Below are 24,923 nucleotides of genomic sequence, written 5' to 3'. Positions count from 1 at the left end.
AGTGTGTGCATGCTACTGAGGTGTCTTGGTAGCATACAGAAACACGTTTCCCATCGCTAATGGGATAAATAATGGTCATTTATTATTAACATTTTAAATGTTTTTTTTTTTTAAAGGAGTTTAGGAGAGTCTCTGCAGAGCTCTAAGTACCTCTTGGCCAACACTTCAGTTATTGCTTATTCACTTGCCAAGAGCTGATTTATCCTTCTCACTGGTATAGAAAGGCATTTAAATTACTATAATTTCAGCTTTATGTATGGGGTAAGTTGAGGCATGGAGAAACTACTCCCTTTCGTGTGTATTGTGACTTGCCTTTCTGTCAGCCTACGTTAAGGAAGACGCCTAGATGCGAACTTCCCCTTCCGGGTTCCCGCCACAGGGCTCCCGGGCCCGCCCCCTTTCTCCGAAGTTTTCCGGAGTCCCTCCCTCGGCCGGCGGTTGTTGCCTGGGAGACCAAGCCCTGCCCTCACAACAGCGGCTAAGGGGGCGGAGACTTCGAGCAGATTCGCGAAAGCAAATACTCCAAGGTCGCGTACTTGGGGCGCATGCGGCAACCTTCCCTTTGCTCTCGCGACGCTTCGTCTTCCCGGAAGCACTAGCGGACGGTCCTGGTGAACGGCGTCGGGATGTGTGGGGGCTGTGTGGAGAAGGAGTATCCCAACCGGGTGAGCGAGTGGGCGCCGAGAACTTCTCTCGCCGCCTTGGCCCTGGCCAGCCCCTGAGGCTCCTCATACCTCGGCGGGCTTTCCCTGAGTGGCCGAGTGCGGGACGACCCAGCCGCTGTGCCCATTCCGGTGACCTGGTAGCTTTGGTTAGGCACTTGACGGCTGGAGCGGCCGGTGGCCGTCCGTTCTGCCCGCCGGTCCACGCCCTGGCGGCTGACATCAGCCGTCACCCCAGTTCTCTTAAGCTCCAGGGTACAACAGAGGAAACCCCACACCACCAACAATCCAGTCGATGACAAAGGGAGACCCCTCACCCCCACCCCCGGTGTCATGCTCAAGCTTGATTTGGTGAAATTCACTTTTCTTACTGAAGTCTAGCGCTGGAAGGGTCTTCCGAGGTCATCTGTCTTAACACAGTTTTGCAGATGAAACTAATGCCCAGAGAGGGGAAATCAAGTTCACATTCTGTTAACCTGAGAGCCAAGGCCAGAAATCAGATTCCTGGGTGTTTTTAAAAAATATTTGTTCCTTTCAATCTATGGAAGCCGAAGCTTGTTTACTCTCACTTATTCAAGGCATACTTATTGAACATTTATGTGTGTAGCTAGACCAGAAAGGGATACCAAAGATGAAATAAAAGGCAGCTTCATTGCCTTCTGAGAGCTTACCGTTTAGAGTATGTGATTTAATAACAAAACAAAAGGAGTAGTACAGTTCATAAGTGATATTCAAGTTTAGAGAAAGGGGAGAGCAATAGCGCTGTTCTGCCAAAAGAAAGGTGGACTTCGTTTGAGACTTGGAGGCTAGTTTTGACGAGGGCAGAAGAAGCCTGTGGTAGAAAAGGAAGAGCCAGAGGCTTGGAGAATATAAGAACAAGGATTCCTGTTATGGTTGGGCGGTAGAAAATCTATAGCTGCTTCTGCCTCTCAATATTTTGAGTAATACTTAAGCCTTGGAGAAGGATGTATAACATGAACATTCATGGTACAACCTCCTGGGAAAAAGGTTTAGCATTATCAGATAAAGTTGGAGATGTGCATACTGAATGGCCCAGCAATTCTCATTTTAGAGAAATAAATGCATGTGCATATGTTCTTGGAAACTTGTGTAAGAATGTTCATAAGAGCATCCTTTATAGTAGTAGACCAGAAAAAGTGTGATACAGTCATAGAACCATGAATGAATAATGAATGAATTAGAGCAGTGGTTCTCAACTAGGTGTGATTTTGCCTCCCAGGGGACATTCGTCACTATCCATAGACATTTTTAGTTGTCACAACTGGGACTACACCTGACATCTACTAACTAGAGGCTTATGCTGTTTCATAAACCTTTCTGTATTGTGTTCTATTTCATACTTTTTTTAAGTTTAAGAAGAAATTTTTATGAATCCAGTAATGAACACTGCACTTTTCACTGCCCTCTGAAGGGGCTTGTAGTGAAGGGTATTAAACTGAGTAAGTTGGATTCATAAGAATTGAGCTGATCAAAAGACTCAAAGGTTGGATTAAGAAGTTTAGGTTTTACACTTTAGGCATTGAGCACCTATGGAAAAAAAAATGAATAGGAAAAAACTTCTGAAATCTGTTATTTAGGGAAGTGAATCTACGGCTATATGTTGAGGTTATGGAATGGGGGAAATGTAAAAGGGATAACCCTGCAGAGTTTGGAGAGTCATGAAAATAGTAGGATAGGCATGAGATAATGAAAAAACTCATTTCAAAGAAAGAATTAATAGGACTCAGCCAATTTAATAGAAGGAAGATCTACAGATGATCTTAGGCTTTCAATCTAGGCAACTGGGAAATTGGAAATATCATTACAGAAATTAGTGGCATGTGGGAGAGAGAACCAAAATTGGGGGGGCACATGGTCAGATTGTTTTTATCATGTTTCATCCAAGGTCAAGAATGTAACACCAGTGAGTCAAGTGAAAATATAAGATTGCAGTTTAGGTGTAAGATTCAAACAGATGAGTTAGCCGAATGAAAGTGTCAAAATAGAGATGATTTGTTTTCTTAGGAAAAGGCTGTGGAGAATCAAGCAGAATCAAGGATTGAGCTTCAAGGAGTAGAATAACTTAGAAAGTGAAAATAAAGTATAAGAAGAAGAGTAGAGAAATGGGTTGAGATGATTGGAAAACCAGGAAGGTGCCTTTCATAAGCACTTTTTTTCTACTTTATTGTGTGGTAAAATAATTAAAGACCTGTCATGAGGAGGAATTCATCTTTATGGAATTTCAGGAGGCAGATTTAGAAATAATTAGTGGGTGGATGTTATTGGATTGTAGGCTTTGAATCAGAATAAACTTTCTAACAGATTTTCAAAAATGGAACAGGCAACCCTTAGAGGAATTGAACTCTCTTTTCAGGAGAGACTAACTTGACCATTTGAAATCTCAAAGGTACTTCCAAATCTGGGAGTTATTGAACTCATGAGATATTTCTGAGAGCAGTAAGAGCAAACGTCTCTTTGAGCTTAGCAAAGGGAAGGACAGTAAGATGGTGGTAGCAAGAATAGTCTATGCACGGCAGAGAAAAATAATGAGTTAGCACGTTGAGAAGCTCTAAGTTCAGAATGAGTAGACAATAAACATTTGTCAGCAGGGAGCACCACACGGGGCTTGATTTCGAGAACTGTGAAATCATGACGTGAGCTGAAATCAAGAGTTGGACTCTTTTTTTTAATTTTTAATGTTTTTTAAAAATTTTATTTTTGAGAGACAGCAAGATCAGGGGAGGGTCAGAGAAAGAGGGAGACACAGAATTGGAGGCAGGCTGTAGGCTCAGAGCTAGCTGTCAGCACAGAGCTTGACGTGGGGCTCGAACCCACAAACTGTGAGATTATGACCTGAGCCAAAGCCGGATGCTCAACCGACTGAGCGACCCAGGCGCCCCTAAATATTTAATTACTTACTTGAGTTTCATAAATTTTTCTGTAGACTTGTAGATATTTTCCACAGATGAGAAATACTAGACTTAAAAAACATACAAATAGTGAAAGAAAAACTTTGATAAATTAGATGTCATAAAAATCAAAACTGTTCTTCAAAAGACATTATTTAAAAAACAGCACATCAGTAACAGGGAGAAAATATTTGTAATACCAATCTGAGAAGATTTATATAAAGAAATCTTATAGGACATCTGGGTGGCTAAGTTGATTATCTACCTCTTGATTTCACCTCAAGTCATGAGATCAAGCCCTGTGTTGGGCTCTGCACTCACAGCACAGAGCCTGCTTGGGATTCTCCACCACCTCCCTTTCTGTCTCTCTGCCCCATCCCTGCTTGCGCTGTCTCTCACAATAAATAAGTAAACTTAAAAAAAAAAACACCTCTTTTATAAATCAATAACATAACGAAATAATAAGATAAACAACCTAACTTTTAAAAAATGGGCAAGACTTAGACACTGCACAAAAGAAGGTACATGTGTAGGCACCATGAAAAGATGCTTAATGTTGTTAGTCATGAGGGAAATGCCAACTAAAAACTACTATGAGATACCTCTTTATGTGATTCGGATGGCTAAAATTAGAGAAGACGTGGTACTAGGGTTGGTGAACATGTGAAGCAACTGGAACTCACACAGTTCTGGTGGGAATGGAAAATAGGAAACTTCGGAAAACAAACCGGCAGTTCTAAAGTTTGTATGGATCGTATTTTTACCATATGACTCAGCAGTTCTACTTCTAGATGTTTACTCAAGAGAAAGGCATAAGACTTAATGAATCTTTGTAGCTGCTTTATTCACAATAGCCCCAAACTGAAAAGGACCTAGAAATCTATCAACAGATGAATCCATGCAATAGATTTGGCAATAGAAAGCAATAAGCTACAAGTACATACAACAGCATAGATAATTATCATGGACTTCATGTTGAACGAAAGAAACTAGAGGCAGAAGAGTGTACTGCATGATTCTATTTATATTAAATTTTATAACAAGCAAAACTAGTATCTAGAGGTAGAAATCAGATTAAGGAGTCCCTGAGATAGGGTTGGAGATAGACTGCAAAGCATGAAGGAACTTCCTGGGGAAATAAAAATTTTTACATTTTTGGGATAGTGATTATATTGGTATATGTGTCTATATATATTGGTATATAAGTGTTCAGCTGTACCCTTAAAATGTGTGGATTTTATTGTATGTAAATTACATTTCAGTGAAGTTTTGTTTTTTTTTTAAAGCAAAGCACATTTTTTTATAAAAATACCCTATTGGTCAGAAATGAGTTTGAGTTAGATTATTTATAAAATGACTTTCTGAGCAATTACTGGTAAGCTTTTAGCAAAGAACTCCCTTGAGCCAGGAGCATAAGTTGTAAACAGTTTCTTAGTGATGAAGCAAAACCCTTTCTCTCTCTCGAATGCCATGGTGTCAGGCTGATGAATTGCAGAGCTTATCTTCTCTGCCTGAATCACACATGTCCTTAAGGATTGGCATCTACAGAGCTGAGGGTTTATACTTGTTTGCTTATTTTGTGTTATTTTTAAGGCATCAGAAAATGTTATTTCAACAATCAACTGAGCACCACATTGTATAAGATCATTTTTTAATATTAGTTCAATTTTAATTCTAGTTTTAGGATATGCCTCATTTAAATATTATTGGCTATTGGATTTTTCCAATTTTTCTTTTTCATATTTTATATTATTTAAGCTTCACTGTGTTTCTAAATATCCATCTGCATTTAGTCCTCTCAGATACAGTTGCTGTCCTCAGAGGCTTCACAGCTTTAACACTGCTTCAGTTGTATTTGCCATAAATAGCCCTTCTAAAGGAAAGCTAGTAATTTCAAAAATTACTTGGTATAGACTTCAAGCAAGTAAATTCTGGCCATGTTTTTTTGCCTTTAGAAATTTTTAGCCTATTAATTATTTTCACCAAGGGTTTTGAAATAGAAGAAAATTAAATTCCTATTTTAATATTTTAGGGTAACATCTGCCTGGAGAATGGATCTTTCTTGCTGAACTTTACAGGCTGTGCAGTGTGCAATAAGCGGGATTTTATGCTGATCACAAACAAATCTTTGAAAGAGGAAGATGGAGAAGAAATAGTTACCTATGATCGTAAGTAGACTCTTTATTTTCATGCGAGTCTGATAGCAGTTACCGGCTTTTAAAAGCTGGTATGTTGTGCCTGTTGATATAGTTTATATTATGAGGCCTATTTCTATATTGTATTGCAAGACAAAGTTGCTAGTTAGGTTCTTAAGAGGAAAATACAGATGATAGCATCGTCAGATACTCTGCATGAGTGATTTTTGGAGATAAATGAAGCTTCTGGCTCAGGTACCATTCTTTGTTTGTTTTTAAAGCCTTTATGCCTTCTGAAACAAGATACAGAGACATTTTTATAACCTTGGGGTCATTGGTGCGTTTTTTTCTTTTTTTTTTTTTTTTACTGTAGTCTAATACAGTGATGTCCTCCGACAGCTACTAAAGTGTTTAGGGCTGCTTGCTGCTGTACTAAATGACCCTGGGTTGTAATGGGGTTTTTTTGTCTTGTTTCTTTCTCGTGGCTTTTTTTGTCTCCTGTCTCATTGTCAGTCTGTTGTTTCTTTTGCTGTGCTACCTTCATATGCCGCTCCTCATCCCCAGTACTGGAAACCAAATAAATAAGCTGTGTATAATGAAAGTGAATCAATTCTGAGGTTGGCACTAAGAATTTCTATGAGTAAATTATGTGCATATACATTTTAGGGCCCATTTAATTTAGTAAATAAAGCCCATATACATTTTAAGTTATTGTGACAAGAATTTAAACTATTTACATCCCTGTTTTGCTTCTCTCCTGGTGCTTTGGCATGTTCTGAATGTATGAGAAATAAATGTGCAAAGAATGATATTTTGAAAGCAGGTTATGAAAGACACTAAGCCCTTAGAATTGAGTCAGACTATCAAAAGTATTCTAAAGTAGGAAAATCTTTTTCTTTCTTTTACACATATCCCTTAAACTCTATTTTGTTCCAGGTAGTAGGACTTAGTAAGAGCAAGGGCCCTGGAGGCAGAATGCATAGGTTTGAATTCTCACCAACACTTGCTAGCTCAGTAGTCTTGCTAATAATTACTTAACCATGGTGTACCTTTGTTTCCTTTTCCTTAAAATGGTGATAACGGGGCACCTGGGTGGCTCAGTCGGTTAAATGTCTGACTTTGGCTCAAGTCATGATCTTATGGTTTGTGAGTTCAAGCCCTGTGTCAGGCTCTGTGCTGACAGCTCAGAGCCTGGAGCCTGCTTCAGATTCTGTGTCTCCCTCTCTCTCTGCTCCCACTCATGCTCTGTCTTTCTTTCTCTCTCAAAAAAATGAGTAAACATTAAAAAAAATTATTTTAGAAGGTGACAAGTATCTACCTCTTTGTATTTTGAGAAGATTAAGTAAACAGATAAAAAGTGTTAAAAACAGTATCTGGCACACAGTAAGCACTCAATATATCATAGTTATTATTATTATCATGTTTTTAGTAGAGTCTTTTGTTGCCATTGAATTTACTTTATAATGTCTAGCATTGCTTTTTTATTTATGATTGCTTTTTTAGAATTTTTTTTGTTTTTTGTTTTTTATTTTTTGAGAGACAGAGAGAGACAGCGTGAACAGGGGAGGGTCAGAGAAAGGGAGACACAGAATCTGAAGCAGGCTCCAGGCTCTGAGCTGTCAGCACAGAGCCCGAAACAGGGCTAGAACCCAAGAGCCGTGAGATCATGACCTGAGCTGAAGCCGGACGCTTAACCAACTGAGCCTCCCAGGCGCCCCTATGATTGGTGTTAATAGCACAATTTCTATAAGTTCTGAGAATGAGAATTAATATATACCTGTTAAATCTCTGAGTTGAGGCCTTTCATTATATAGTTTACTATGTGACAGATTTTGGATTTCAGGGTAGATATTATAATGGGTTTCCTGCTGCTGTGTTAAATTTATCGCTTAAGATTCTTATAAAGTAATACCATGCAGAGAATAGAAATTTCACTGTCTTAAAACATCTTCCAAGACTTAATTATTTAAGTCTCTCTCTGTTTTGGCAGATCTGTGTAAGAATTGTCATCACGTAGTAGCCAGGCATGAGTACACATTCAGTATCATGGATGAATTTCAGGTAAATGTATAAATGTAGTGTGTTATTGTGGGGGCAGGGGATAATAAAAGTACTTTTGTAAATCTAGATAGTTTTAATAAATGAAGTACTAGCAGATATTAAAGGAGACCATTGCTCTCTTCTACTTGTGTATGCTAAGAGAGAAACTTTAGATGTGAGTTTATCTATTCAAACCTGTCTTTGCAAGAGTCAAATCAAAATGCATGCCTTACAAATGATATCTCAGGCATGTCATTTTTGTTTATAAAGAACACATTTTGGCTTCTTTTGAGGTTACTATTGTGTCTGGTTTTTTTCTATCCAGTTAATGTAATCACACAGTTGTTGGCTTTATAAGTGTTAGCCTGCCCACTGCCACCATACTTGATGAGCATGGAAATTCTGATAAGGAGGTTATCTTTGTCTTCCCCAGTAGGCGTGTAGAGTTGAGCAACTCTGTAGTCTCGATTGTGGCAACACATTTATAGGATGGATGTCTCAAGGTTGGAGGAAAGAAGCTGGGCCACTGTAAGGGTAAAGAATAAGTATTTATAATAAAGATGAGACCTTGTACACTTGTGAGAGCACATGAAGAGTTGTACAGAAGGTTCCTGAATGCCTGAATTTCTAAAGATTCACAGATCTGAGAGTCAGGAAGAAAAGCTAGCCAGTGGGCCGGAGCCAAGGGTAAACTGGAAGGCAGGAGGACACTGTGGAACCTGTGTCTGTCCCTTACTGCCTCCGTTTTCAAGCCTTCAGATTGAGTTACTTATTTAAGGTGAACTACATATTCATCTATCAGAAATAAATATCAGGTTAGAGCTTTTAACAGGCAGGGGAATTTTAAGTGCTTCAAATTTGGGGGTAGTATTTTAATTAGGAAAAAAAAAATCTTCCGTAATAGAATCTTGCAGTATAACTAATCTCATTCATTTTTTTTTTTTTTAATTTTTTCCTCACTTATTCACCTGTCAGAATCTGGTCTGATATGTTTGGTTAACCTATAGAACATCTTGACCACATCTCCTCAGCATCCAAAAATTATGCCTCATAAAATATTTATATGGTATATGTAAGTAGGCAAAATCAAGATCTCAGTGAATGCACAATGACCAAATAGGGGAAGGAGCATATCTTGGATTTAAAGGAGCAGCTCTCTGTCCTTTCATGAGGAGAAAAGAGGGCTCCTGAAGTTCCTGTGAGTTTTTTAGAGCCCTAAATGGATATGAAGATTGCCCTGATTGAGACATTGTCTATCATGGCTAGACTTTGCTCTAGCTGATTTTCCTCTATGACTGAACACAGCCATTTTCAAAGCTGCCCCAGAAATTACTCGGGGGTAGGAAGAAGAAGATAAAGGAAGATGGCTTGTATTCACAATGCCAAACAGTGTGAAATTCTCTTGGGGACAAAACCCAACCTAAACTAGGCTACCTCATCTTCTCTCTCAACATCTGGTTCCTTCCACCTGCATTCTGTGTCCCACAATCAGATTAGTTTTCTGAAAATGATGCCATAGACCACCTCTTTGGCCTTTCCATAGCTCAATTTAGCTGTAGTGTAATATCTAAGCTCCTTGTTTCCTCATTTCAAGGTTCTCATGGGGCTGGCCCCCGCTCCCTTCTCTTATTTCTCCTGGTCTCTGGCTTATCACACACAGCACTGTCCCAATTCAGACTCTTCCTTCCATCCCATTAGAGAGGAAGATTCTTATTCCCTCCTCTAAGGCTGCCCTTTCCATATTTCTTCATTAGTCTCCTCTTTGTCCAGCATCTTCTTTGTCTCCTTGGGATTTAAAACATTTCTTACATTAAGTGTTACTTGATTCTTCACTTACTAAAAATAAATTTAAAATGTTTTCATTTCCCGCAGCTATGTCTTTGACTCATCCTCTAATATTCTCTTTCCTTGCTTTTGCTTCTTTCCTTGAGTGGGTCTTTACCCTGTTTTCCTTATTTCCCTGTGCTCCTCATAACCACCTACAAATGGGTTTTTTATGTTCACTTCACTAAAACCATTCTCTCGGAGGCCGCCTATCACGTAGTCAAATCCTGTGACTTTGCTTTCTTAGCTCTTTTAACATCTCTTGTGGGTCTGGTTTTGTCAGTCATTGTTTTTTGAAGGATTTCTTCCCTTGAGGTCCATGGTGCCAGACTTTTTTCTTTCTTTTTAAATCATTTTGAGTCTTCTTTTGCTTTTTCCCTGGTTTCCTTTCCTATTGTTCCCTGATTTCCCCCTGGATTTTGGTCTCTGATCTGGAACCTTCTCTGTACTTTTTCAAATAGTGAGCACACGCACACTCAGTCTCACTTGAAACCTATCAGCCGTCTCCCAGATGTCCTTCCATAACCCTAACACCCTGCCTGCCCTCCTTTCTTCCTCTGTTTCTCTTGCCTTTTTTGGCCCTGCTGCCACGCCTCATGTCAAGGACCATACCCGCTGGAACTGCGGCACTCCCAAACTGTAGTTCTACTACACACTGGCCTCAAGTTAATTTTATTTAAACATATCTTGTCACTCTCGATGCTCCGTACGGGAAATGCTTGCTCTTTCCCGATCACTGTCCTTATTCATGCTTTTCCCTTGATTTGACTAGTCCCTTTCTCTACCTTCAAATCAACTAAATCTTACCTCTCTCAAGCAGAACTGAAATTCTGTCTCCTCCTTGTTCATGATAGTCCAGCCCATAACTGCTTTCTCCCTTTCCTTGTACAGCCTGCACTGACTCATGTGAGTAGCCACTTGGGAACTTCCTTCTCAGCCTGATGGGCACAAGAACTCTTTGTTCTCAGCTTTAGTAACCTACTTCCTCGTCCCCACCCTACTCCAGCCCCCATTTTACTCTAGCAGTAGTTCAGGTTCAAGGTGGGATTCCCACCGTTGGTAATGTTTTCTGTTTGTTTGTTTTGTTTTGTTTTAAATGTCTTACAGGCGAAAGTAGGCAGAATAGTGTTTTAGCCTCCACTACCCAGCTTTAGTTTGTTTTGTTTGTACCTTACCATCTCCACATCTCCCTACGGGACTATTTTGAACCCGTATTTGATTATATTTGAAATCTCAAATATATCACTACTTCTGTAAATATTTTAGTACATATCTCTAAAAGATAAGTATTCTGTTTTTAAAATAACCACAATCTCATTGTTAAAGTGATTTCTGAGGACACAAGTAGCGGGAGAAAGTAGAGACAGAAGTACAGAGTTTAAAGCAGAAACTACATTGTAAATGATTACAGGTATCCTTTATTTTTTTTTAATTTCACCCTAAAAGCGACTAAAAGGACATGTGTTTGCCTTAGGGAACAAAAGGGGAACTGCAAGGCTGCCTTCTGTTCCTCTTTGGACCAGGGGAGGGGAGGACTTGGGGTCAGAAATAACAGGAAGTAATAGAAGAAAAGGGCCACAGGACTCAGAGTAAAACAAAGAACCTGATCTTCCCCGAAGGTGATTCCCCACAGTCCACCCTTCCTTCCAAAGCTCTCCCTCTGTGCTTTGCCCAGGTGGAGCCTTTGAGGGTCTCCATGAATGACTGGGAGGAATCCTTACTCCCCCAACTTGGCCAGCTTTGATAAAAGCACAGGGATGTGTTCCTGGCATTCCGAGCTAGAATTCTAGATGTATTTTCCCACAGGCGCACTGCTCTGTATGGTTAGATTCTGTAGTCTTGTGCAGTGTGGATTCAAAAGACCCCTTGGAATTCCCTGGGAACCTAACTGCTATGTATGACATTACTTCTATGGGAAACTGCGTTTGAATTCCAAATAATTGACCTACAGTGAAATTTGGATTCCAGACTACCTATAAATTAAAGATTACAGTTGTAATCAGTATTACTTATTTAATACTCTTTCCAGATTTTACCACATGTTAGGTTTTTCTTTGCTCCCAAGGTAGATTATAAATTTTGGAAGGTCAGACTTTGTCCTTGCTTTCTCTCATGCCTAATTGCAAAGCATTTAGTCACTAAATAAAAACTTGTCAGTGGGTAGATTGGTTGAAAACTCAGATGTGTGTCTAGCTTTACCCACTTTCCCATTTCAATTTTATTATTGTTTTCTTCATTTCCAGTTGGAGGTTGACATCCTACTAGTAATGTCTGGCAGGTGAAAGCAGAAGTATTTGAAAGCAGTAAAAGACCTTGTAGAGGGAGTATTTTTATTGCATTTTTTAATTTGCGAGACCTGTATTTGTTCTCTAAGCTCTGGCCTCTATCTCTACTGTGTGTGTTGAGTAGACCTTAAAATTAAGTGTGGTCTTCAGGAAACAATGTTTCCATTGGCATAAGTAAGCTCCCCTGCTGAACTCACTGGTAGGAAATGGAAATACAGTTGTCTGGGTCTGAACTGCTGTCACTGTTTGTTTCTTTGACCCTCTAGTGACTGTCTAGACCCATGAAACACAAACTGCCTTGACTGATCAATTCCCAGACAGCTAACAATCTCAGTCTGAAGTGTGGAAATACTAATAGACTGAGCATTAATGTCTGTTTTCCTAAAGAAGATATAGAGGTTTTTAAGCAAAAGTTTGAAAGTATGGTTAACGTACAGTGTTACGTTAGTTTCAGGTGTACAACTTAGTGATTCAGCACTTCTGCACATCACTGCTGCTCATCACCCTGCACTCCTTAATCCCCGTCATGTATTTCACCCTCCCCCACCCCTCCCCTCTGGAGACCATCAGTTTGTTCTTTAGAGTTAAGAGTCTGTTTCTTAGTTTCTCTCTGTTTTTTCCTTTGTTCCTTTGTTTTGTTTCTTAAATTCCACATGTGAGTGAAATCATACTGTATTTGTCTTTCTGTGACTGACTTATTTCACCTGGCGTTATACTCTCTAGTTCCATCCATGTCCCTGCAATTGGTAAGATTTCATTCTTTTTTATAAGGCTGGACCCTGATAAGCCCAAGAAACATAAACTTCTTAGATCAAATTCCAGACAGTTAGCTATCTAAATATGAGGCATACCATACTAGTGGATAAACATAATTGTTTATTTTCTTAGAGTTGATAAAAATAGTTTTTTTACTTTGGGACCTCTCTTTCTTTCTTTCATTTTAAAAATCATTTTTGTTGCTTGGTGGTCTTAAATAATTTAGAAAGGAACAACTCTAAAAATAGGAATTTGTCTTTAGGGACTGACAGTCAGATTGCTTCACTACTACTTTAAATAGCAGCACTAGTAACCAAGCCTAATATGTGTTTAAATCCAAGAAATAGCCATGCATTTCCAAGAGGATATTCTTGTATATATATTAAACAGAGGACTAGCTTGTAATCAATTTATATAAACAAAAGACTTCAGGATACACAGAAGAAACCTAAGACATCGCTGGCAGGTGCTTAAGAAACTGCTGTGACATACAGAAGGAACATCCACTCCAGTTTGTAGAGAAGAGCTTTACCAGAGTAAGTTATGGAGTGTCTTTCTCCCTGTTCCTCAAGGTAATTACGCACTTTATCTTGTTCTAGGAGTATACCATGCTGTGTCTGCTATGTGGCAAAGCAGAAGATACTGTCAGTATTCTCCCTGATGACCCTCGGCAGATGACTCTGTTATTCTGAGGATCCCTACAATTCTGTAGGAACTGTGTTGTGGTGGTTTACAATGCAGCACTGGTTTGCCTTACTTAGTTTATGATGGAAATTATTTGCATTTTTTTCTACTTAGACTTAACTATCGTTTGAAAGAAGAAGTAACTTAGGGGATTATGCTGAGCTCCTCTGCTAAAGTTCCCAGTTCACATCAGAATGAAGCCAGAATGAAGAATCTGTGTTAGAAGCTTTGTGGCTGGAAGGTGTAACTGGAATGGGAGCATTCCTAATGCCCACCTCTTCAGGGCTCCTGGGAAAAATGACTGATTCTAGGACTGGGCCAGTAAATATACAAGACAAGCTTGGAGACATTTTGTGCCACAAAGAAAGTGCTCAAAAAAACCCTCATAAAACACAATCATTGAGAGTATGTCAAAGAGACAAAAGAGCCAACACAAGGAGCTCCCTGTGACCAAAGTTGGAACAGTTTGAACAACAAAATAAAGTAGTATTGAGTTACAACCCAAACTATAAATATCTATGAGTCGTTACTGATATAAATGATTAAATAACTAACTACATAAATTGGAAGAATAGACAAATCGCCCATGCAGAAGAATTTCAAATAATGTATGTAGATAGTCCTCATTCCTTAAGTGTGGATTATACGTAGCAACTCCCTACTGTAAAGTAGAATAGGTTAGAGTAGACTAGAGTAGAGCATGCAAAAGGAGAAAAGTAACTTTACAGTTGAAGAACCTGACAAACCTAGCTCAGCCAAGTGACCGAGATCACATCCTCAGTGATCATCCTATGGATAATAGCATGTGCCCTTGATATGATGTGATGGGAGGGCACTTTGCCTTTGTGGTCTTCTTCCCTTAAACCCCTAGCCCCAGTCTATTCATGGGAAAAACATCAGAGATGTCCCACTTGAGAGCCAGTCTACAAAATGTCTGACCTCTACTCCTCAAAATTGTAAAGGCCATTAAAGACAAGTCTGGGAAACTCTCACTAAAGAGACATGACCACTAAATGTAATGAGGTATCCTGGATGGGATCCTGGGATAGAAGAAGGGCATTTGGTTAAAACTAGCAAAATCTGAATAAAGTGTACACTTTAATTAACATAAGTAAATAGAATGATTTCGGCTGCTCCAAAGAGATTTTAGAATATCTCACCTTGTGTAGTTGAAAGAACACCGGCTTGGGTGTTGTAAGCCCTGTAATTTAGGTCTCTCTGCCATTTGGTAACAGTATAACCATTAAACAAAGTGTTACTTTGGTCTTTATTGCTCCATTTCTATTAGATCGGACTAGTAACAATTGATATTTTACTTCCTTCACAGTGTTGTTAGAAGATCAAATGAATAATGAATATAAAACACTTTGGAAAGCATATAAAGTACTAGATGCAATGAGATTGCTTTGGTTGGTTCTTCTCATTCTGAGACCAAAACTTAAAGGGACAGGCATTAGAAACCAAATAATTTCCTCTTCATAAGGGTCAGGCATTAGAAACAAAATAGTTTCCTCTTCATATCCAAGAAATTTGGAAATTCTGGTCTAAAGCTTTGCTAAAGTGAAGTGAGCAAGGTAAGCAAGGTGTTCATTGTTGATGAACTAAAGTGAGCATGGTGTTCATTGCTGATACCTGAGAAGTTTTGTTGTATAACAGGAATGCTAACGCTGATGTTTATTGAGCACATATTATGTGCCAGCGTCTTTTTAAACACTTAATTCATCCTCATTAACAATTCCATGATGTAGGTACTATTACTACCCCAACTTTAGAGCCAAAGAAACTGAAGCACAAGGAAGTTAAAGGCACTTAAGGTAACACAGCTAGTACAGTGACTCCCTCTCCACACTACTATTCAGTACACAGGAAGTATAAGGGTCTGGCGAGGTTAGAAGAAGTTGGGACTGTCAGTGACAGCACTCAGGAATCCAGGCACACCAGACCAAGATTTGTTTTTCAGAAAAGTTAAGTCATCTGCTCCTTACGGATCAGTTGTGTTATTCCTGGAAAATGTTTTCCACTTTTCTGCAAATCTATATCTGACCTGCTGAGGAAATCGTTTGGTGAAATGGATCCAGAAAGCAGAGAAAATGCTTCATTACTTTAAATAGCAGCACTAAGCCCATTATAGCCTCTGAATTGTCCCTTCTTGGAGTTTGCTAATGCTTCCAACTTAATCATTTGGAGTTCAAGGGTACAGTTTTATAAGCCTCTACTGATATCTTTGTCTATTACAGACTGTATAATTATCTATCTATTTTGGACTATATGTTACAAAATTTTAAACTTAAGATCCTATCCACATATGTCATTATTAAACCAACTTTGTGCTGTGTTTTGTGATACTTTATCTTCTAGAGTTCTTCTATGGGTCTAATCAAATAAAGGCCTCTTCAACCCAATTCTACTGAATCGTATTTTTCTGTTCAAGTAAAGGGGAGCCAGGCAAAAACATCAGTATTCTTTACCTCCCTTCCTGAGATACAAGAAAGAAAAGAAATCACCTGTAGATGTAATTGGGAAAGTGAGCTTGTCCTGGGCCTTCATTCTTGATCTGCTGCTTCCATGCTGTGTAGATCTGGAGTCTGCCTACTTAGGCTCTTGGAGTTCAAAGCTCAGCATATTTGTTTTGTGGTTTTGGCTGGCTGAGTCTTTCTCCAGTGGTCTTGGGTTGTCACAATACTAATTAATTTGTATATGATATATTCTGGGCACAATCTGATATGGTTCATTACCTATAAGCAATTACTAAGACAGATATGTTTACTGTTTTTTTATAAAGGTATCAAGAATTCTTTCCATTCATTCTTTTCTGTGAGGAAGGTTAAGTTACTTCACTGAATTTGAGCCTCTCAATTTTAGGTTGTGTGTTTCTTGACTGTAACACAGTTCATTGTGAGATACAGTATGGTTGGATAGAGAGGAAACCAAGAGACTTAGGTCTAAAATTAGCTTTGCCACCATGTTGGGACACTGCACAAGTCATTGAATGTACGTCAGTTCTTCAATGGAAAAATAGAAAAAATCATGCTTTCTCCAGGGAGTTTTAAGTCAAATGATAATGAAAGTGATGAAAGAGATTAAAAGTGGTTTTAAGTTGTGCAATGCTGTGTACAGGCAATTGTCAGTGGTCTTTACGAAAGAACTTTGATATGGAGGGAAACACTATCATGGTTAGGGGCACCAGGGTGGCTCAGTCTGTTGAGCATCTGACTTCAGCTCTGGTCATGATCTCATGGTTCGTGAGTTTAAACCTTGTGTTGGGCTCTGTGCTGATAGCTCAGAGCCTGCTTGGGATTCTGTGTCTCCCTCTCTCTCTGCCCCTCCCCCCACTCACACTCTGTTTCCCTCCCTCCCTGTCTGTCTGTCTGTCTGTCTCTCTCTCTCAAAAATAGAGTATAGGCTTTATAGTCAGACGGACCTGGGTTTAACATTCAGATCTTCTATTTGGAGCCCTTTGTCCTTGGCAGGTGTCTTGTTCAATTACCTTCTCTTTAAATAGAGACAGAAATCTTCATAGGGTCAGTATGAGAATTAAGTAACCTAAGATATATAAAGTACTCAGTGGAGTGTGTGAATGTAGTCAGTATTCAATAAATGATAGTTTGGATGACAGTTGTAATGGTGATTATGAGAAATCAGATTTGAAACAATTAGAGTTTGGTTCAGTGTTTCTTAAACTAGGGAGATATAGCTGTGGGAACTTAGTCATAGAAATAATAAATTTTAGTCTTTGTCCTTGGTTCCCCAAAATTATTTAGTCCAAGCTTTATTTTTCTCATTCGAGCCTCAGAGAAGTGGTTGTTTCTACCCCTCCTCTAAATCGAGTGGCATGATCTCAGCTCTTCTGGGAAGGCTTGTTTATGAGACACCTCCATACTTCCTGAGTGCCTCTAGGGAAATGTGATTAAAAGATTGAAAGTGGGTGATTATATTAAGCTTTGCCATGTCTGTTTCTGACCATTAGCTGATACTACTGCGGATGTCATAGGAGACAAACAAGATGAGGAATAAAGGAAACAATTTCTCAGTTCTTTTCATTTCAACAACAGCACAACTAAAGGTTTAGTAACCAAGGTTCCCCAGCCCGGCCTTCCCTGTTCTCTCCTGAGCCAAACTGGTCAGGTCCCTTCTGAAGCAGAGAGCATTTCTCCTGCCCAAGTGAGGAGTCCTTTTCCTAGCATTGTAACCCTTGGTGACTCTCTCTGCAAAATCACTTCTACTGTAATTTCTAATCCTTTGGGAATCTTTAGATAATCTTTAGATAATTCCCTTGAGCCCCAAGGGAAAAACCGAACACATCGTGCTGGCATATCAGGCCCTAAATTGCCTGTGGCATAATGCCAACATCCAGCATAGCCGCTTTGTTACCAGACGTAGCAATAGCCTGTGGTACTATCGAGATGATAGACAAACCATGCTGGCCTCTGATAGGTATTCTGTATTTCTTCAGGGAAGTAATATATCCCTGCAGTCAGTCCTCTAAAATCAGTGCCTCGTCCTGCCCTCAAAAATCCATACCCCAGCTGTTGGCCTTAAAAACAGGAATCTTGAAAGGTTTGCATTTCCAAGAGTCAGTTTAAGGGTGGACTTAATTTAGCCGAAGGCTCTGGAAAAGCATGCCAGGGGATTCCCACTGTAACGGTCAGGTTACCCCTTGTGAAATAAAGCACCACGGATGACATAGCTTTAATGAAGGCCACACAGGGAGGATCCTTAACCTCTGTTCCACATTTACTTCCCAGATGATGCAGGTGCTTAGAGAATGCTTAAGGGCACATCACAGGGAAGGGATTTCCCCTCAGCATTGGGGTTCTTAAGCAGTGTGTCCAGTTTGGAGAACTGTCCCATCAGGGCTTCAGTGAAAAAAGCAAAATGTTCCATCTAGTAGTCAAGGAAAGGTAAAGTGAGAAGTTTCCAGGAAGAGGTTTGTGAGGCAAAATGACAGGGCAGTGGCCTTTCAGCAGGCGCCTCTTCTAGAACATGATAGGACCTGGCCTTGGAGGTGTTGTGCCTTTTGAGTAAGCCTATACCAGCTGAGGAGCCTGGGGCACGGTCCTTACAAAGTCATCTGGCAGAGCCCCGTTCTCACAGAGATTAACTCTCATATTGGCAGGTTATGAACAGTCTGCCTGTCTTCCATTCCCACCCTTATGGAATTAAAAATGAAATCAGTCATTCATGTCTAAACTGGTTTGTCTGATGCCTGAATTTATGAACATGTGAGTTTGGGAAAGACAGGGGTGGCATGTAGACTTTAACAAGGAGCAAAGCATCAAAAACAAATATTACTCAGCAAGGTGAGGGGGGAAAGGATAGGTACTTTTGTGTTCCCAGTAACTGCAGCCTCCGTATCCTTGCTGTCAAAGTCGACCAAATGAATGTCCCAGCAACATCTTAAAGTGCAGGCCATGCTTAGTTGGCCCAGTACCTACAGCGACAGCGACATCTTCCTGATTGGAGTCCTCTAACAAACCTCCCAGTACTCCCAACGGAAGGCTCCTCTGACTTTTCCTTTACCTCTCGTCACCACCCTTTGCCCAGTTCTGGAGATGCCGTAAAGTAATAATACAACCCAGATTTCCTGCAACTCCATCCACCTACCACCGCAGACCCTGACCAGACAGTTATTAGGATGTCCCCCTGATAAGAGCCTTCCTCTATCAAGGCTTTGTGTGCTGCCAGCTCTCTGGCCCACCTGCGGTTTTGTACCATCCCTCTACCCTCTGCTGGGAAGAAGACACAGAAACCTGGTCATTTCCACACCTGCCCTTTATTAGACTCATCTAGCAGGCTGACTCTGAGCCCTTCACACTTCTCAGACACCGCCCATACACTTTTGGAAGATGCCATCATTCTGTGAAGGCCCAGAGCCCCCCCACGTCTTGAGCTCAAGTAGAATCACCAAACGGAAGGTTGTGGGGAGGGGAGGGAGACAGGCAGACTGGAAAGGCAAGACTCTTCAATGAAAGGGGCTGATCCCAAGGGAAAGCTTCGGTCTAGCAGTATCTCCTGAAGGCATAAAGAATCCTAAGGAAAGAGACCTAAGGGCTGGATGGAGTAGGTCTGTGTGCTGAGAAGCTTGTGTCTATATGGCAACTTTGAGGAGGCGCTTGATGTCAGGTTCAATGTTGATGGTAGGGAAGGTGCGACTGTAGCGGCGGAAGGGCTCCCCTTCCGGCCCAATAAGGAACTTCTCAAAGTTCCAGGACACATCTGAGCGGCGTACCGGGCTCCAAATGATGAACTTGGGATCAGTCATGAGGGAATATGGGTCATCATACGGGTAGGGGAGCTTGTCCTTCAGGTAGGCGAAGACAGGGTGCTCGTTCTGACCGTTCACCTCGCACTTTTGGACAAGGGTAAAGGTGGGCTGGAATCCACCCCCAGGGCGCACATACTTGAGACTGTTCAGGATCTCCTCATTCTGACAGTTCTCCTGGGGGAGGAAAAAGACAAAGAGCATGGAAGAGGGAAGGGAGAAAATGAAGGATCCACAAAAAATCTTTCACCCTCCTATACAACCTTCCCAGGATTATTCTTTTCTATGTAGCTTTTTCTATTCCCCTTTCTGTTCTTTCTTTTTCCTTCTTTACTGGCTTTGTCTTACTCTTGACTTGGAGTTTTCCCACTCACAGCTGTTGTTGGATGGTTTGCTAGGCCATTCCTGAAAGTTCTTGCAGTTCCTAGCTTGGCTGTTCTCTAAGTGAATGATTTCGCACTTTGAACTATTCTTTCTCTAAACTACCCTGAACAGTTTTTAGGGTATCTGTGTGAAACCTCAAGGAACCTTGAGTTCAGGGCCGTAGAAAGAAAGGGAATGAAGGCTCAAGTCCTACCCCTAGACCTCTCCCACTACCCGCAGCCATGCCCTCACACACACATCCTGCCACCACCTTCCCTTTCCCTCTGCCCTGATTTTGCCTCTGTTGTATCTAATTATATGTGAGTGTTATAGCCTCTGCCTTCATCCTGCTCATTTCCTTAAGCTAAAGGGTGAAATTGAGGCCTAGAGGAATGGGATTTATAGCTTCTTACTTTCATCTGGCCTTGTCCTACATCGAAATGTAAGTAGGAGGAAGTTGTGGTGAAAATGCCATCCAAGGAAATCTGGCTCTCAGGTGCCACAAAGGTGAGGTAAGTTAGAGACAGCAGTGAATGTACTCTAAAAGGACTTGCTCAGTGACCCACAGGGATGAATTAAATAGGATAGGGTGTTTAGGGTTCTGGAATGGGCCAGGGGAAGTTAAGGAAATAAGTACTTGCGGGCTAATGGTTGTGGATGTGTAGTTAGCATTCCCTTTGCTTCTAGACTGCTATCCCAAGACTCCCGCCCCTCTCCCCCCCATGCTCACTCACTGGACTCAGCTGTGAATGCTTTAGCTCTGAACCTACTACCCATCTACCCCTCCCTGCTGCCATCTCTGCCCTATTCCCACTGGGCATTCCCCACCCCTGACAACTCCAAAGGCCCATAGAAACCCTTATTTTCCACCCATCCCCCTGGGTCTAGGAGTCAGATATCTTCCTGTGGGAGAAAGTTCTTGCCTCTGACCTACTAGAACCAATCAGTACAGTCAGTTCCAGGCCATCAAGACATCTTGAGCCCAGAGGTGATTTCTGTTAGACTTCGTATCTCTTAATGCAGATAGCTGGCTGGCTAGGGCTGGGTTATGGACCCCCTCCAGCCGCCAGCTAGCCTGAACTGATGGTGTAAAGGTGGAGGCATCTCTCAGGCCGAAGAGATACTCCTAAAGAGGTTTTGCCGTTTTCCTCTCCTGCCCTGGCCAAGCCTAGAAACTGACAGAGACAGGGAAGGAACAGTGAAAGCCGTGATGGCTTTGGCTTTGTCACTAACCAAAGACACTTCAGCCTTCCGGCTTGTATCTCTGCTAATCTCTTCCTTGCCTTCATGCCGCTGTGAATTGAACTAAGGGGGTTATAATTAGAGGGTTCATTTGAGGACATTCTGCCCGCTTGTGCTGTTAAAATAATAAGTGAAAATAGAACTTGAGGTGTGTGGGCTGAAGGTCTATAACTTGACCCAGTAATCAGGGACAGAGATTGGATCCCAAATGGGACATGCGCTCGCATGCACATGCACACACACACGCACACACATACACACAAATCAGAGCCAGAGAGGTGCATGTGATGCCAAGAGGAAATGCATGTTGTAAAACCTCAGCTTTCCACCAAAATCACTCTTCATTTGGCCAATTTAAAACAAAACCCTTTCATCTAAATAATACAGTTGCTTACACTCGCATATTATTTTGTATTTTTCCAAGTTATTTTTGTGTATCTTATCCTCTGAACCTCACAATCATCCTGTGAGATAAATGGCATTATCCCCCATTGACAGATGAGGAAACTGAAACAGAAAAATCGAGTGACTCTTCGTGGGGCACAGAGCCACTAAACAACAAAACCATGTCTAGCTGAAACTAAGGTCGCCTGGGTCAGTTCAGTCCTAGTTTAATTGTTGGTCTATGTCCTCCACTCATCCATTCAGTGAATATTTAATGAGGGCACTCTCTACTCTGGGGAGAAAAACCAGACCCTAGCACCAGCCCCCATGGAGAACAATGGAAAGACAATGAACAACAAAATCTGACCCTCAGTGTTTAAGCATAGTTAGAACCACATACACTTCCCCTTGGTATTCACATGTACCTACAGACCTCGATTAACAAAACATACCTACAATTCCAGACACTCCAACACACAGTCATCCTCCCCCTCCCCTTAGCCTACCAAAGTTTCAGCATCCCAACTCCTTGGGTACAACACAAGGGACCCCTCACCTGATGTCCAAATTGGTTGCAAGGGAAGCCAAGAACCACCAGGCGCCTGGGAAAGCGGCATTGCAGCTCGTTGAGCTGGGTGTAGTCCCGAGTGGTTGTACCTCAGAGCGAGGCCACATTCTCGATCAGCACTGCCCTGCCTCGGAACGTGTTGAAATCTACCTTCTCCCCATCCAGGCTGATAGCGCTGAGGTCGTAGAAGGACTTGGCTATGTAAGCCATGGTGAAGGTGCAGAACCTTCTGCAGGAGCCCACTTAAGGGTCTATTAAAGGGGTGGGGAGGAAGGAGGAGCCCGGCAGGGCAGGAAAGATTTCACAATGGGGCTTTGAGCATCCCCACGATGACTTAGCAAAAACAGTCACCCACCTGTAAGTGCTGTTTCAACAAGGAGGTGGCTCCTCCTATTTACAGACTCTGAACAAAGCCACCTACCTGCCCCACCCTGCTGGCAACCTGGGAAGGGCCAATTTGATATCTATGTGCAAACATGAATAATTCACTACTTGCAGGAAACCAGAGCCCCAAAGGTCAAACGGGGAGGAAAAAAGGGAGGGAGGGACGCAGGATTGACTTCGACCTGCCCCAGCAAGCTGTTCTCACTTGGCACAGACATTTATTGTCTGCGGAGGGCCAGGCGCGAAACTGCACAACTGAGAGGTCAGGGTCTGCCTAGATCTGAAAGACGAGGAAGAGAATTGGGGTACATGTCCTCTTAACTCAGACTACATCTGAAATCTATACATTACTGTGCATGTGTTTTCCACAAGTACAAAATCAGAGGGACCCTTAGGAGGACAGAAAGTCCCTTAGGATTTTCTAGAAATAATGGCTCTCAATGGCTCAGCTTGCTCCAGGAAGAAGAGATGAAGTGTGTCTCGGAAAGTCTTTCAGTGAGTGGTGTTCCTTGTGCCGGAGACCATCTCTCCCCTCGCCCCCTGCGTGGCACCGCCTCCTATTCTGTGCCTTCCACTCTGCCTCCACAGGGTGATGTGGCTGCCATCAGTCATGGTCAAGGTAATGGTGAGAAGTCGCAGAGCAGGTGAGTAGCTCCGAGGGCACGAGCTGCACCTGCCTTCTCTCAGAGACTCAGTCCCAAAGACTTCTCGCAGCAGGCTTGTACTGGTCATTCCCCCACAGAAGGAAGTGTGCAGGGAGCCAAGTCTTCCATAGTCGGGCACCTGTGACGTTTTCAGCTCCAGATACACAATGTACTGCAGGGCACAGGACTCGTGAGGACCTAAGGGAAGACCTAGTGCTTCACTTCATTCTTCCAAGCACCCACCAGCTCAACAAATTCGGGGTTTTTTGTTTTGTTTTTTTAATGTCTGGATTTCTCCATCAGTGACACTGGCAATTAGGCTTTACCTGGCTTTGGGATTTTAGAGTGTTATTTCAATAACAATGCAAATGTTTACTAGAGAGTGTTTTCACAGGTACATGTCCATTGGGAACTATCTTCTAGAACAAATAAGCAGGGCTTGGAGCAGCTGGTATTGAGAACCTGACCTGTTGAGAAGATGGAAGAACTGCTCACCAGGGAGTATCCAGCTTTTCTGCCTTTTGTGGCCTGTTCCATGGCTGTTTAGAGCACATGGGAACTCATGTCTCCACGGGCTGCCCCCTAAAAACAAGCCTCCATCACTTGAGTGGGAATGGGATCTTTGGCCATTAAAGGAGGCAGGAAATGCAGAGTGAAGTATTGTCGTCCCCCCCACCCCCGCCCGCCCGCCTCCCATGAGACTGAGTAGAGTTCTTAGAAACAGCCAATAAATGTTCTTACCAGACCATGGAGACAGAAGGACTTGGCCTTGACAGTGGACTGAACTTCAACATGAACTTGCCAGACTTATCTGCATGCCTGGAGCTTTCCCAGGATGCACTGGACATCTGAACATCTCTTACTGGCCGCCCTTCTGGGGCCTCTGTCCAGGAAGACCGTGGATGTTCCTGAGCTGAGCGGAGGCTTCCTCTTCCTTAGGGACGTGCCGTCCCTTTTCTGCAAGTACAACTTAGGACCCTGTGTCATCCAGGCTCTCACCTTTCATGATTGAATAAAACTGATGAGGCTCTCCCAAAATACTTTGTCTCCAACTTTACCTTTAGCTCACTTTCTAGAAGCTTATGACTTTGGACATGCACTAACAAGTGTGTGATTCCCATGGCTTTCCACAGAGTTGTTCTGGAAACTGCACTGGCTTAGGAGGCAAAAAGTCTAGGAAGGTGGTTCTCAACTCTGGCTACAAGTGAGAATCGCTTATCAGAATTTTTCTACATAGAGATACTAAAGCTTTTCCCTCCAGAGATTTCATTTCTGAGGTTTCTAGCCACGACTCTGCACCTGTTTCCTTATCTGCTGAATTTAGAGAATCACTCTCCTTATCTCCCACAGATATGATTGTTAGGATGGCAGAGATCAAGTATTGCAAGTTTTCTATAAGCTGTAAAGCAGGTAAAGATCTTCGGCTACCACTGCCCTGCCTTGTTGGACTCCTTCCTTGTATCCCGACTCCCATTTTCTACCTCTTCTATCAATTGTGTGCTCCAAAGTATAGTATTTGGCACCCCAGGTCCCTAAGATCACAGTCTGCCTTGCTTTTCCTTGGAGTATCTGATCACAGGGTTAGGACAAACTTCTGAAAGATTACTTAATCCCTCCTCATGCCTCCAGGAAGACTTGTTCCTGTCCATCCATTCCAGACAGAGAACCTTCTTGGCTTTATAGACTGCTTCAGACATGGATGTTCAGCGTCCTCCCAGTGACCCAATCTTATTTCCGCACCGTAAGCCCACTGGAGAGCATTGGGGGCTTTGCTTGGGCTC

The 24,923-nt window shown here is 41.8% G+C and overlaps 2 protein-coding genes across 2 annotated transcripts; one reads left to right on the top strand and one right to left on the bottom strand.

Moving 5' to 3' along the window:
- The first annotated feature begins 463 nt into the window (after window positions 1–463).
- On the top strand, window positions 464–15,697 carry CHURC1 (churchill domain containing 1). Its single transcript, XM_029952853.1, is given in 4 exon segments — window positions 464–665; window positions 5,604–5,739; window positions 7,697–7,767; window positions 13,211–15,697. Coding segments are annotated over 4 exon segments (420 nt in total). The 5' UTR covers window positions 464–545; the 3' UTR covers window positions 13,304–15,697.
- A 3,352-nt stretch (window positions 15,698–19,049) lies between these two features.
- Window positions 19,050–23,766, bottom strand: GPX2 (glutathione peroxidase 2). The gene is made up of 2 exons (XM_029952852.1): window positions 22,103–23,766; window positions 19,050–19,734 (listed from the first exon to the last, which is right to left on the bottom strand). The coding sequence occupies exons 1-2, from the start codon at window positions 22,322–22,324 to the stop codon at window positions 19,384–19,386; spliced, it is 573 nt and encodes a 190-aa protein (XP_029808712.1). The 5' UTR covers window positions 22,325–23,766; the 3' UTR covers window positions 19,050–19,383.
- Window positions 23,767–24,923: the final 1,157 nt, after the last annotated feature.

Source organism: Suricata suricatta, chromosome 9 (genome assembly GCF_006229205.1).
Source record: "Suricata suricatta isolate VVHF042 chromosome 9, meerkat_22Aug2017_6uvM2_HiC, whole genome shotgun sequence".
In the NCBI taxonomy this organism is placed as follows: Eukaryota; Metazoa; Chordata; class Mammalia; order Carnivora; family Herpestidae; genus Suricata; species Suricata suricatta.
The sequence above is the reverse complement of the archived record's forward strand: the minus strand, read 5'-3'. Positions and strand labels throughout refer to the sequence as shown.